This window comes from Octopus bimaculoides, chromosome 6 (assembly GCF_001194135.2).
Source record: "Octopus bimaculoides isolate UCB-OBI-ISO-001 chromosome 6, ASM119413v2, whole genome shotgun sequence".
NCBI lineage: Eukaryota > Metazoa > Mollusca > Cephalopoda > Octopoda > Octopodidae > Octopus > Octopus bimaculoides.
In genome coordinates, this window is record NC_068986.1 from 83,343,597 (window position 1) to 83,357,617 (window position 14,021).

Below are 14,021 nucleotides of genomic sequence, written 5' to 3' on the forward strand. Positions count from 1 at the left end.
CATGTAAAAGCACCCACTACACTCTCGGAGTGGTTGGCGTTAGGAAGGGCATCCGGCTGTAGAAACTCTGCCAGATCAAGTTGGAGCCTTGTGCAGCCATCTGGTTTGCCAGTCCGCAGTCAAATCATCCAATCTATGCTAGCATGGAAAGTGGACGTTAAAAGATGATAATGATATATATATCATTATCATCTTTTAACGTCCACTTTCCATGCTAGCATAGATTGGATGATTTGACTGCGGACTGGCAAACCAGATGGCTGCACCAGGCTCCAACTTGATCTGGCAGAGTTTCTACAGCCGGATGCCCTTCCTAACGCCAACCACTCCGAGAGTGTAGTGGGTGCTTTTACATGCCACCGGCACGAGGGCCAGTCTGGCGGTACTGGCAATAGCCATGCTTAAATGGTGTTTTTACGTGCCACCTGCACAGAAGTCAGTCCAGCGACACTGGCAACGACCTCGCTTGAATGTTTTGTTCACATGCCACCGGCACAAGTGCCAGTAAGGCGACGCTGGTAATGATCACGCTCAAATGGTGCTTTTTACGTGCTACCGGCATAGAAGCCAGACCGCTGCTCTGGCAGTGATCCCGCTCGGATGGTGCTGTTAGTGCTCCACTGGCACAGGTGCCAGTCATCGAATTTGGTTCAGTTACAATTTCACTTTGCCCAACAGGTCTTCGCAAGCAGAGTTTAGTGTCCAATGAAGGAAGGTTGGCATGGGTGCCAGTAAATGGAAATCAAACCAAATTCAACGACCGATTATTGTTGCTATCTTCTAGAAGCTGAGTAACCTGAGAGCAAAAAAGCAGTCATAACTTCCTATTTTATCTCACCTAAGAATGTGAAGTTTTTTGTTTTTATTTATTTATTTCTTTGTATCTTAAAAATTAAACTTCTACTCAATTATTACCTATTTCCTACTGATCTAAATTAATATATAATCACAATTTTAAACCACTGTAGTCAGCCTTGCAGATACTCCAGCCTATTATGAAAAGTTGATTTTCAATGTCAGTCAAATTATTTTTTATACTAGTAAATGATACACTTTCAGAATATCAATTAGTATATATACATAACGTACCAGGCCATGTATTCTCATCCACAATAACTGTGAAATATTTCCTGTAAATTTAGGCTCCATCATATCAATAGCTGTAATGAACCGTTGAGCATTTAATGAACCTTTACCAAACATTGTAGTAAATGGGTCCTGTAAAATAAAAAAGAATAAAGGAAACAAATAAATGCTTTTGACAAATGAAATGCTCAGAATGTAATATAATCCTTATAAGCTGTTTAAATTACTTACAGAGGGTAGCTTTAATGGCACATCAAAGTATTTACTCATTCTCTGTATATCCACAAACAAGTATTTGGCTTTTTCTGGTGAACCTAGAGCAGGTGGTTTATTACCTGTAACACCCAAAAATATGATTTAAACCTTTAACAAAAATACATCAGTTAGTTTCTCATAATGGAAGATGAGTTTGGTGTGACAAAAAAAAAAAAAACTAGGTAAAAAGAGAATTAGAGCTTTGTAGGTTAAAATTTTTTCATGAAATTATGTAGGCTCTGGACAGTTGTATTTTCTAAATAGACCAAATCCTTCATAATTCTTTATAGAATTCCTTTTAGTTGAAGATAACCATCTTATGGTGAATACTTGTTTGAGATGAGCTTAATATGGAACAGCTGTTATACAACTACTTCAATTAGTCAAGATACTTGACTAATTGAAGATTTTAGTCTTAGGTTGAGCATTGTTAAGATACTTTCTTTCTATTACCAGGCTTAGATGAGGAGTTACACTAAGTGGCTAATGAAACACATATTTCTCTTGCTTCTCATAGCAGTAAGCTGTATCTTTACATGGGGTGTCTTTTTATTACTACTGGGAGTGAGCCATTGAAAGTTAATTGTCTTGGCCTTGGATACAGTGTTAATGATAGATATGAATTATTGACTCCTTTGACAGACATTCAATTTAATATGACTCAATCAACTACAGTTCTTTTGATACAGTATATTATTTTGCAGGAGTGGAATAATAGAGATTGTTGCACTAGAAGTGATCTAGATGTAAGTGTTTTATGTTTTATTAGCAAATTTGCTACCTGACTGTTTTGAGTTCAAAACTCATTAGGTTTCAAATATGTTTTTAATCTTTCCATTAATGATAATAGAAATAATAAAAATAAGCTTAATAATTTCTTGTACTTGATGAGTTCATAGAGGTGATGCTTAATTTTGATTTATTGAAGCAGAAAGTGGATGAGAACAACATTAGCCCTGGGATAAGGTACTAATTTATCACAGATAACTTTTCCCAAAAGGTCTGGTACCTAGTTTATAGTAAAATGAACTGATCCAAATAGAATTAACAGAACAATCATACTTGCAGTACAATCTGTACATTTATAATATGATACATTATTCATTAATAAATTTCACTTCTTGTAACATACATAGATTGATTGCAATCAGCTCTGTAAAATCAATCTGATGCCATTGTATTTTACTAGTTCACCATAATTTTTCAATGCCAATATTTGTGGGATAATTAAGGTGATGAGCTGGCAGAACCAAGTGCACACTGGGCAAAATGCTTAGCAGCATTTTGTCTGTCTTTACATTTTAAGTTCAAATTCTGTTGGAGTTGACTTTGCCTTTCATCCTTTTGAGGTCAAGAAAATAAGTAACAGTTGAACACTGAAGTCAATTTAATTGACTTCACCCTCCTCCAAACCTACTGGCCTTGTGCTAAAATTTGAAACCAATATTTGTGAGGTGGTTTCTGAAAATTAGGATATTTATGTATAATTAAATCAATTGACTTTTTTGTTACAGCTAAATGCTCTTCCTATCACTGATCACTCAGTTCAGAAGTGCAATGAGCCTTGCGTTCGAGAATAAAACATTAGCTAGAGCAAAGATTTGACCCTATGACCTTGGTATTAGCAGTTCAGTATCTTAGCCTCACAGCCATTATTTGAGAAAGAGGAAAGCTGATAAAATAAATCAGAAATTATAGTAACATGCTGTTTTTTTTCCAGAACTTGAACTATGTGGAAGTAATTATGTGTCAGCATGTAACTACTTTAAAATGCAAACAACTACTTCCCCACCCATGCTCTTCTTACACAATTACTAGCAAGTCTTTAGTACCAATTAAGGTTGAATTATATTACCACTCTTATGAAGTATAATGGCCTTGATACTTGAAAAGAAGGAGCACTTATAATTTTCAATCATTGTAAATTGTATTTATATTGAAGCCATTGGACAAACACAAAATTCTTATGGAAATATTATATAACATTTATTCTTGATAACAGGTGGTAGGGAATAAATGTCAAATGTACAATTTAGATTACAAAATTTGCTAAGATAATTGAATCAATAGGATATGTATAGCATGACTTTGATAGTTGTAAAATGTCAGAGGTAAAAAGGATAAATGTTAAGAGAAAAGTGCATAAAATTTTAAAAATCTTAGTCTCACATGTTGACAGCAACAAGAACAGGTTTGTTATAGATACAGGGAGAGAAAAATGTAACTCAGATGGAGAAGAAAAAAAATCAATGCAAAAGAAACAAGTTGTTTTACAGGTCACAGAGATTCATAGTGCTAGTTTATTTCTCTTTGGGGAGTATGCTATTAATTTCTATTTAGAGAGTATGTTATTTTGTCATGAGTAACTTTCCAAAAAATCCTGATAGCTTAGGCTAGTTTTCAGAAAGGCGAGCATCTTCAAGCAGTTGCAACTTACAATGCTGTGCCAAAAGTCTGTCCTCCAGTAGCTTTGGTAGGTCCTCAGTTTCATGTTATGTGTCTCTTCCAATAACATCAATGTAGTTGAGTGGTCTTCATCCTTATTAAGGTGCAGAGGATTCCAAATTTTAACATCTGACATGGCTTATTGTTCAGTTTGATAGTTGTGGCCAGTAAAGCCTACTCTGCATAGAACAATAATAATAGAGATGGTTAAAATGTGTCTATAAATCTCCTCTTTGGCTTTGTGCTCACACTTTATTTTAAGCCCTTATGTCTCATCAAGGCTATCTTGAAGTTCCTTTTTCATAGTCCAGATTCCAGCTCCTCAGAGGAAAATGCTCTTTACATATGTGCTGAAGAAGGCAAGCAGTGTTGACTTTGAAATACTTGATTGCCAGATGTTTTGGAGCTTGTTTCAGTCACTCTAGGTCAGTTCTAGTATGTCAGGAAGTATTTCTAACTGAAAGTAACATAAAACCTAAAGTACTCAAAGTCATTGATTTTGGGACAAATTGGCAGATGGCTTTTGTTCGTTATTGATGGTCATGTACTCAATCTTCTTTAGCATTGAAAAACACCATGTTTTGCTGTTGTATTCTCAGGGATGTTAACAAGTCTTATGCATCATACAGTTCAGTTGATGATATGTGAGAGGAAGATCATCAGAATATATCTGACCTTCTCTGAAGGTCAGAGAAATGCAGTTTCTGATATCTCTGCTGATATCTTGATCCCCTTCTGCTTGCTGGTAAGGCCTTTGTCTTGAATGTGGTCATGATTTTAGCTAAAGATGTAGTCTATTAAAATTACAAAAAAGAAAAGGAGCTAAGATGTTTCCCTGAAAGATTCCTGTTGTTATTTAAAATTCTCTAGTCAGATCAGTTGCACTTTGCACAAAACTTGATTGTCTTTGTACAAGGCAGTGATGGTTTTGGAAATTTTATCTAGTATATCATTGTTCTACAGAATATATAACATAGCCTTTCCACTGATACTATTAAATATCTGAGAGAAATCCACTATGATACTCATGTCTTTTGCTTGGAGATTTTGAGCTCTTCTCTAATTCTTCTACAGATAAGAATCTATGGTAGTGTTGATCTGCATCTGCAGAAGGCATTTTAGTTCTATTTTAGAATGGAATCAATGGGGGATAATAAAGAACAGAAAGTTGTAGATTTTTGAGGATTGAGGTGATAATGTGATTTCTCTGTTTTGAGGTAGTTGAAGATCCCCTTTTTTTGTCAGTGGAATAATCGAAGATCTTGAGAAGGCTTGTTTCTTTTATAGGTCTTGTTGAAGAAGTCAAACAGATGATTGTGGTAGAGTGGATGCTTCCAGATGATGACTAGGATGTTATCTAGACCTTTTACCTAGCTGTTTCTTAAGATTTCTAAAGCATTTTTTGAAGATCTTTTATGGTAAATGGACAAATTTGGATCAGCAGGCTACATGCTTCTTTGTTGTCGAGTTTGTTGCTTGAAGATGAATTTACAATGCAACAATAAGGCATACTAAAGCATGAGAATTTCATGTTATAACCAAGAGTCACAGTGAAACTGAATAGATAACTTATGAGTTGTTATACATTTGAAAGAATTAAAAGGTTTTAAATCTAATGAGTTTTGTTGGAGCAATACCAAAGATGTTGCCTTTATGTAGGGCTTTTGAAAAAAACAAAACAAGATAAGCCTGAATATTTTTGCATTGCATTAATTCAAGGTGAAGGTTATTTCAGGTAAGAATATGTAGACAACAGCAGAGAAATTTAAGTGACTTTGTCATTGAAACATAATTATTTACACAACTTAAGGTTCATAAAAATTCTAAAATTGCTAATTTTTATTATTTCTGGTGCATGAACAATTTTGCCAATTAGGTTAGGAATATGAGACAATATATTTAACTCATAGGCAGCCAGCTGGCAGAAATGTTAGTACGCCAGGCAAAATGGTTAGTAGCATTTCTTCTGTCTCTACGTTCTGAGTTCAAATTCCACCGAGGTTGACTTTGCCTTTCATCCTTTCAGGGTCTATAAATTAAGTACCAGTTGCGTACTGGGGTCAATCTAATCAACTGGCCCCCTCCCACAAAATTTCAGGCTTTGTACTTAGAGTAGAAAAGAATATATTTAACTCCAAACCAGGTACAATTCATAAATTTGATTATCTTTTTTATGATAATAAACCACTCACAACTAATTTTTATAATAATGATTAAGTATTGTTTAGTTTCAGAGCTTTCACCTTTAGTGAAAAAGTAAAACGAGATCACAGGAATATGTAAGAAAGAAACTTTCTCTTTTGTCATAGCAAAACATTCTTGTATGCAAGAAAAATATCTTGAGTACATAAATTGGAAGCTTTTTCTGAAAAAAATAGTATTAGACACTGCTTTCATATTAATTCATAGGAAGGCTTTGGATAAATTAAAAGATGGTTAATGTAAAAATGTAAAGCTGTTTTAGTCTATATTGACTACAGTGGTGCATGAACTGAATCAAAAGAAAAATATACATACATACATATATATATATATATATATATATATATAAAAGCATGAGAGTTGAACAGTGACCAGATAGCATTTGTTTTATTTATTTGGCTAAAGGTCATTTCACCACCAATTACCACCACCGCCGCTGCCACCACCACCACCGCCACCACTGCTGCCACCACCACCACCACTACTACTGCTGTCACAGCCACCACCCTGCTGCCAAAGTCGACTCTACTGCCACTGTATTAACATCCACTTTTTCATACTTGCATGGATTAGAAGATTCTCTGAGGCAGATTTTCTACAGCCGGATGCCCTTTCTGTTGCCAATCCTTATTCGTTTCTAAGCAAAGTAATATTTCCCCATGGCCAGTCATTTTTCATGGAAGATTGGAAATAAATGACACCACTTGCATGATGCTGAAGATTGCATACAACTATCATGTAATATCAAGACAAAAAAGACAAACAAACACACACACACAACTTCTTTTAGTTTCTATCATCCTGGAACTATAGTAGAAGCATCTTGTCCAAGGTACCACACAGTAGTTCTGAACCCAAAACCATGTGACTAGGGAGTGAGCTTCTTAACCACACTGGCATGCCTGTGCCTATTTGTACATATAAAAATATCCACCAAGTTAAATGTCTCAGATAACATTCAGCCATGATCCATACTGAAAGAAAGATTGAAGGAAAAATTACAGAAATATGACCATAGTGAGTAGATCAATTAACAGAACTCCTGTATTGAGTGACACTCTAATAAATTACACCAGTGTAACAGACAATCTTATGAATCATACCATAGTTACACATAAATCGGTCAGATAGCTTGTCATTAAAGCTGCATAACATTTAAATGGAGATTAGCAGCATAAAAAGTAATGGTAAGAGGTTAGTATGTTTAAAGTTTTATTCAGTAACTAAGGATACAGCTCAGCTAACAGTTTAAGCAAAGGAAAGAGCTTGCTCATCACTGAATGGGTTGGACGGAATTTTGTTGAGGGAGATTTTTTATGGCTGGATGCTTTTACTCAACTGTTTCCAAGTGAGGTAATTTTCCCCATGACTTGACGTTTTTTCATTGAAGATTGGATACAAAGGACACTGCTTGCATGACGGTGACACTCACTTATAACCATCAAGGCAAGGGTATAACAGCACACACACACACACAGATGCAGCAAGTTTCTTCCACTTTCTGCCTACTAAGTTCACTCACAAGGCTTTGGTCAACCAGGGGCTATAGTAGAAGACACTTGCCTCCACCATGTGAGCCATAAATTGTTAAAGAATAGAGTATTACAATATTCACCCTCCTTTAAGAAAATCAATAAACTCAGAGATTAAGATTTACCTGAACCTTGATTGTTTTCTCTTTGAATGGCAAAAAAATCATTCATAGGAGCAATAGACATGGTAGGGCATTGTGAAATGATTCACTGTCACTGAAAGAAATGAGAGTCCAGAGTGTTATTGAGGTTAGGATCTGATAAAACAAACTCCACTATCTTAACTGCTTCCCATGAAGATTTATGACAATTTACAACAGAAGAAAACGTCATTACATTCTTGTAGTTCAGCTTCAGCATGTTCACCCTCTTCTCCACATCAATAATAAATATGAAAGCTATATGAAGAAAGTGTAATTCTCTAATGTAATATTTTGTCTTTCTTTTAGCATGCACTACTGGAATTTATTAAACACAATGCAGATACTTTGTTGGAGTGTATTAAGAATGAAGTGTCTTTGCCATTTATATATGCCTTCAAGAATTGCAGAAGCTACCTTCTTTACAGAAGGATACAGCAATTCACTATGTGAATGAATTCAAGATAGAAAGCAATAGGGCACCCAACTAGTGTTGCAGTTAGAGTAGTGAGACCATCATGAAGTTTAGCAAGATCATTATTTCTTAAAAATAAGGAAATGACTAATCACCTTCACAGAGGACCACCATATACTGTTTGGAAGGTACACTCAGCTTGGAACAGTTTTGATATTCCTTTACATGCATTGTACTCTGGCCATTCATCCTGATGCCTCTACATAACAGTAGAATATGTCTTCTGTTTTTGGGTGCTTTCAGGTAGGAAACACTTTCTAGAAGAATGTTCTCCATGATGCTGTCCACAGATATTTGTGGTCTCGAATTAAACTCTGTATCTAAATCTACTGCTTTACTTCACTGTTATTCATGACAGTATGTCTACATTCCACAAGCTTTCCCTAGAAACAAGATACTATATAGGAATATTTCTGCAATTCACCTATGTAGGAATCGGTCTCATTCTGAAATGTCAGAGCCTTGAGTAAGATATTCAAAGTTTGGGCTCCCAGAAAACTTTGTGATCTATCTCCAACATAAAGTATTAGTCTATCAGCAAGTCTCTGAAACTTTCACAGGCTTATGACATTACCAGTGCCTCTTTTTCAATGTGAGCATACTTCTGCTTGATTGGTGGGAGAGATCTGGTAGTGTAAGTAAAAGGTTTCCATTCTTTGTTTCATATTTCTTTTTGTAGCAGAACAATTCTCAGTCTGAAAGTATCTCAGCTGACACTTTAATCTTTCTTTGAAGATCATACAGAATTAACAAAGGTGTACTTGAACAGTTCCTCCTTGGGCTGTTCACTGCTTTACTCTGATCAGCTCCCTAGAGCCAGTGATTCTTCTTAGACAGTATGTCTCTTATGGGTTTATCTATTTCTAATAACTTTGGAATAAACTGATCTGCCATCTGCAGAGCTCACTTATATTAGTGGGCTCTTGCAGCTTTACTTAAATCTGACTTTACTCCCTCATCTGAAATTATATGACCAGGGAATCTTTATCTTCCGTTGTTGAAAGGTAACATTTTCATTTATATTCTCAATCTTCCTCATCACTGCATAAAGATATGAGTCACAGTTGTTCTGTATGTGTTCCCATTTCAGTACATCATCCATATGGCAAATACCACTCCCTAAATGCGGTAACTTCAGTAAATGCTCTATTCTGGAAGTGCTCAGGTATTGAGGCAATCTCAAAAAGTAACCATTTAAAGTATAACTGTCCAAGTGATGTAATAAAAGGTCATCAGTTTAGCTGATTCCTTGGAGTGATTTACCAGAAAAATTTAGCTTGCAAATATACATTGCATTGGCCAGTCCAAGACTGTAAGAGCAGACACTTACCTATAGTATCACACAATGGTTGCTAAGAAAACTTTTTTGTAATCACACAGCAATGCCTGTGCATGAGTGTATTTCTTTTCACTCATATATATTCCACAACTTAGAATAATCATTACTCAAGATGGCTTGCTTCCTCACGATACCTCTCAATATTATTCTTTAAGTATCTATTGGTTACACCACAAAAATGTAAAAATAAAAAGAAATATTATTTTATTTTTACACTTTGTTATGGCTTCAAAAATTGTTTACAGAATAAAGACTGATAACTCAGAATATATGAAAAAGTAAATTGATAAATACTGTAACTTTCATTTAACTTTTATTACTTTATGAAGTGTTTGAAATGATATCTGTTCTTTACTTACTATAACTAGTATCTTCTATCTTTTATATGTTTCAGTCACTAGACTGTGGCCATACTGGAGCACTGCCTGGAAGAACTTTTAGTTGAATGAATTGATTGCAGTACTTAATTTTTGTTAAGCCTGGTACTTATTCTGTTAGTCTCTTTTTTTCAAGCCACTAAGTTATGGGGACGTAAATACACTAACACTGTGGGCTTCTTTCAGTTTCCATTTACTAAGTCCACTCACAAGGATTTGGTCATGCTAAGACTATAGAAGACACTTGTCAAAGGTACCAAACAATAGGACTGAACCTGGAACCATGTGGTTGGGAAGCAAACTTCTTACCACACAACCAAAGCAATAATATATCTTTCATTGTTATTGTTGCGGTGTGGTTGGTAAATACAAATAGAATCATGTTAAGAGGCATTATAAGGAAGTAACGTAATCATGTGTAATGATTGTTCTGAGTTGTGGAATATACAAGAGAGACAGTGTACTTTACTAATTTTTGATTTTTCTCTGTAGATTGTTGATAAATGAAATGTCCTTTCAACTTGACATGGTATTTCTGCTTTAGAAAGCATGGAGGAAATGAAGAGAAATTAATTGGTAACTGAGTTTAAACTAGTTCACAGACTTGCTTCATTAGAAACTTAGATTGTATTTTGTGGCACTCAAGTTTTCGCATGTGAAATATTTGAAAGTGTGTGTGTGTAGAAATCTTATTGTTATTATAAGGTCTGCAGGTAATGGAAAACTACAGGCTTAATTATTAATTAAATGTGCTTTAGTGGATGAAGTGAGACTTACTCATTAAAAAAAAAGTTGTGCTGTTAATTTTGTGTAGGCTTTAGTAGGAATTAATATGATCAATCTTTGACAGCATAAAAGAAAATTATTTAGCTGAATCCTGAAGCTGCTTTTGCTAAAATGTAAAGGTGGTGAAAATAAACTATGAGGCAACATGTCAGGAATACAAACTTTATTGTAAAATATATAAACGTTAATTTACTGTTGACATGAATGTGAGGGTTTCATCTCATATAATGTATTGACAGCTCTTTTAATTTTCATATGAATATAGTGCCATAGTAGTGAAAGTGGATATCTAGAAAAGCTATGGTTTAAGTTCTCAAATATCTTTGATAATGGTTCTTTAATGTCACAGAACTCTTTTCTTGTTTTGTTTTTTTTGTAAATGAACATTTTTGTAATTAATTAAACCAAAATATGATCCCAGTTTGTTTAGGGAAGCTCTTACAAAGTTGAAGTGAATATTTTGAATTAAAGAAATGAAAATGAGATAAAATAATATAAACAATACAACTTTATTTACCTGTTTTCTGCATGATACCTCCAAGAAAAACAGGTTTTAAACACAAATTAATGTTCCAGTAGTTCTTATATCTGTTTAACACCTGAAATAAATATTTTTTCAATATATTTTTAACCAAAGTGCGTCAACAGCATTAAGTAGTACATAAACACAAAAAAGAGTTTTAAAACATTTATTTTATAGCCAACGATTACACGTTACTAATTTGTTATTAAAATGTAAATTTTATTGAATTATTAATTCAAGAAATTCATTTTCATTTTTAAAATACTCAGTGAATAGATTATTCTCAAGTTTCAATACAAGTTCTTCATACACTAACTTGTATTATTTCTCATGGATACATTGATTTATTTTTTGTATTGGATTTGACATCCTATTTCTTCTTGTCATAAATTACTTCTCGAATTGGTTAACAATTAATTTATGTTGGTAACCCATCGACGTAGGAATTTGCTGCTTTATGCATAAACTTAAGCAATATTTTCTAACAAGATATATTTTTATCTTTGGGACTTCAGGACGTTATTGATGGAAGGGAAATAACTCCAATTCAATGATTAACGAAAGCAGCTAATGAAAATAGAACAGGAAACAAAAGATTAAGTGAATTGAGTGAGATAACAACAGATGCCTTCAAGCAAGTACTCATAAATAGTGATGTTGTAATAAATATGAAATATTTTATAGTTTATTTGGGGAGGGTGTTAAAGATAGCAAAGTCCTTTCCAGTGATTTACTGCTCGCATCATCCTGTTTCAACTTCATTAATATTGTTAATTTCCATGAAAGGCAAAACTGCCAAAGAATTTAGAACTACGCCCCATATAAATCGGAGGTGTAAATTTTTACATATGATTTGAAGGAAACTCATTTGCCAGACATCCTTGTTTCATTAATGAATCAAAAGTAATCAATATTTGAGAAATCAAATCAAGAAATTTTAGATATATATATTTTTGTTTTTGCGTATGATAAATACAGCTTGTAAATTCACACGTTTGTTGTGAATTTAGTTTGATATTTTCAAATTTCAGATTCTTTCAATTTTCATTACATCAGCTTTTGATATAATAGCTCGTCAGTTTGAAAATAGTTTGACTGAATTGAAAATCGCCGCTTCGTTTTCTTAATTTTTAATATATATATATGTAGTGAAACTACTATCGCCATCACATACAAACTATCTTCTCATTTATATATAAACAAGCGCGGGCGTAGTGGAAAACATTTCCCTGTCATCACGTGACAGATTATTATTTGAAGCGGCAACTGTTTCGAACCGTTCCCGCCAGAACGCAAACTGACCAATCACAGCTCCTAATAAGGTCACGTGATGGAGTGTTTTTCTGATACCTTCGGGAGCCTACCATCAACTATAAATAGCCCAAATTATACCCGGCAAATTCGTCTCGGTTCAGATCTCTTAGAGACTGTTCCGTGTACCACACAGCAGCAGCAGCAGTTCCAGCGACTACAGCAACAGCTTCGTCCAGCTACGACTACCACGACGTCGCCATCAGCAACACGAGTCTACGACTACTAACCAGCATCATCGCCACCAGCATCGCCAACACAACTTTAACTACGAACTACAAGATTCGCCAATATCATCAACATAATTTCTATGTACACCAATAACCAAACTACCGCGGCACATATTCTCTCTTCGATTCTGTTAGGTGTTTCATCTTCACCACGATAAATAATAGACAAGAGTTCAGCCTGCGACGAACATCTGTATAACAAGAACCTGGCCCGACATGGAAGCCACAACATCACAACTAGTGATCGCTCTGCCACATACACGCCTCAACTTCTTTCATATACAGACTCTTCCTATTGTGTGCTCTAAGAACTGGTATAAATGCTCACGTGTTACTGACTCTTTCTATCTGCTGTATATAACGCATACACATACATGTATCACTTACACACACTCTTTTCTTTATACGACGGCCTGTCTTTTATTAGGTTTTCATTATGTCGCATTCACACTCACACACAGACATACATTTTAATGTCACAATAAATATTTCTGTTATTCATCTCATACGGTTGTGTTTATCGTCAATTTATGAATTCACTATGTTATCGTAGTATAACATATATGTATATCATCTTTGATATATTTTTGTGTTCGACCGTGTGACGCGTATAAATAAAAGGAGTCCTGTTTTTCCATTCGTCACCATCTCTCCTTTTTGGGTTTGCACGGTCGTTCTTACATATATAGATTTATATAAATAGAATTCATGTTTGCTGACGCTGGTTTTAGTTTTATTCAAGGATTTGAAGGGACTAGAGTTTGTTGCGTTGCCAAAGTTAACTTATTACCATATATCTTACTTTCCAGGGGAAAATAGATATATGATGTTAGAGTGAAATATTCTTTGGATCTTTATGATTTGACAGGCAACACTTGTTTTCTTAACGAAACACTTTCAAACTTGGGACACTGGTAGAATGTGTCATATAAAACTTCTCTTAAACTTCTTAACAAAAAATTGTACATCGCAAGTTATTTCATGTTAAAGTTGTCGTATTTCTGTAATTTCAACCAATCACTGATGTCTATTCAGCTGAATACAGTTAGTGCTATTCGGTGTCAAGTGTGTTATTCCCTGTTTAATTATAATCATTATTCCCTAGTAAGGGTTTAGGGTTAGGGTTATGAGTTATAGGGTTAAGGTTATGGCAAAAATAATCATAACCCTAACCGTAATCCTAAAACTAACCCTAACTCTAAAACCCGAACCCTAATCCTAAAACCCTAAAGCTAAAACCAGTACAAACGCACGAACGATATCATAAATAACAGTGACAAACGAAATATATACCGCTGATAGTTGTTGTTGACAACGGAT

General features: G+C 34.6%; 1 protein-coding gene across 5 annotated transcripts in view; it reads right to left on the minus strand.

The window, feature by feature from the left end:
• LOC106876882 (glutathione S-transferase kappa 1) overlaps positions 1-14,021 on the minus strand; it is a 63,386-nt gene that overhangs the window by 47,565 nt on the left and 1,800 nt on the right. For 4 of the 5 annotated variants that reach the window (XM_014925626.2, XM_014925625.2, XM_014925624.2 and 1 more), the window contains exons 2-4: positions 11,155-11,236; positions 1,318-1,421; positions 1,090-1,218 (exon numbers count right to left, since the gene is read on the minus strand). In XM_014925626.2, the coding sequence (XP_014781112.1) occupies positions 1,090-1,218; positions 1,318-1,421; positions 11,155-11,236 (315 nt within the window). Of the gene's footprint in view, positions 1-1,089; positions 1,219-1,317; positions 1,422-7,645; positions 7,737-11,154; positions 11,237-14,021 lie in introns of those variants that run through there. The other variant, XM_052968921.1, reaches the window with a different exon arrangement.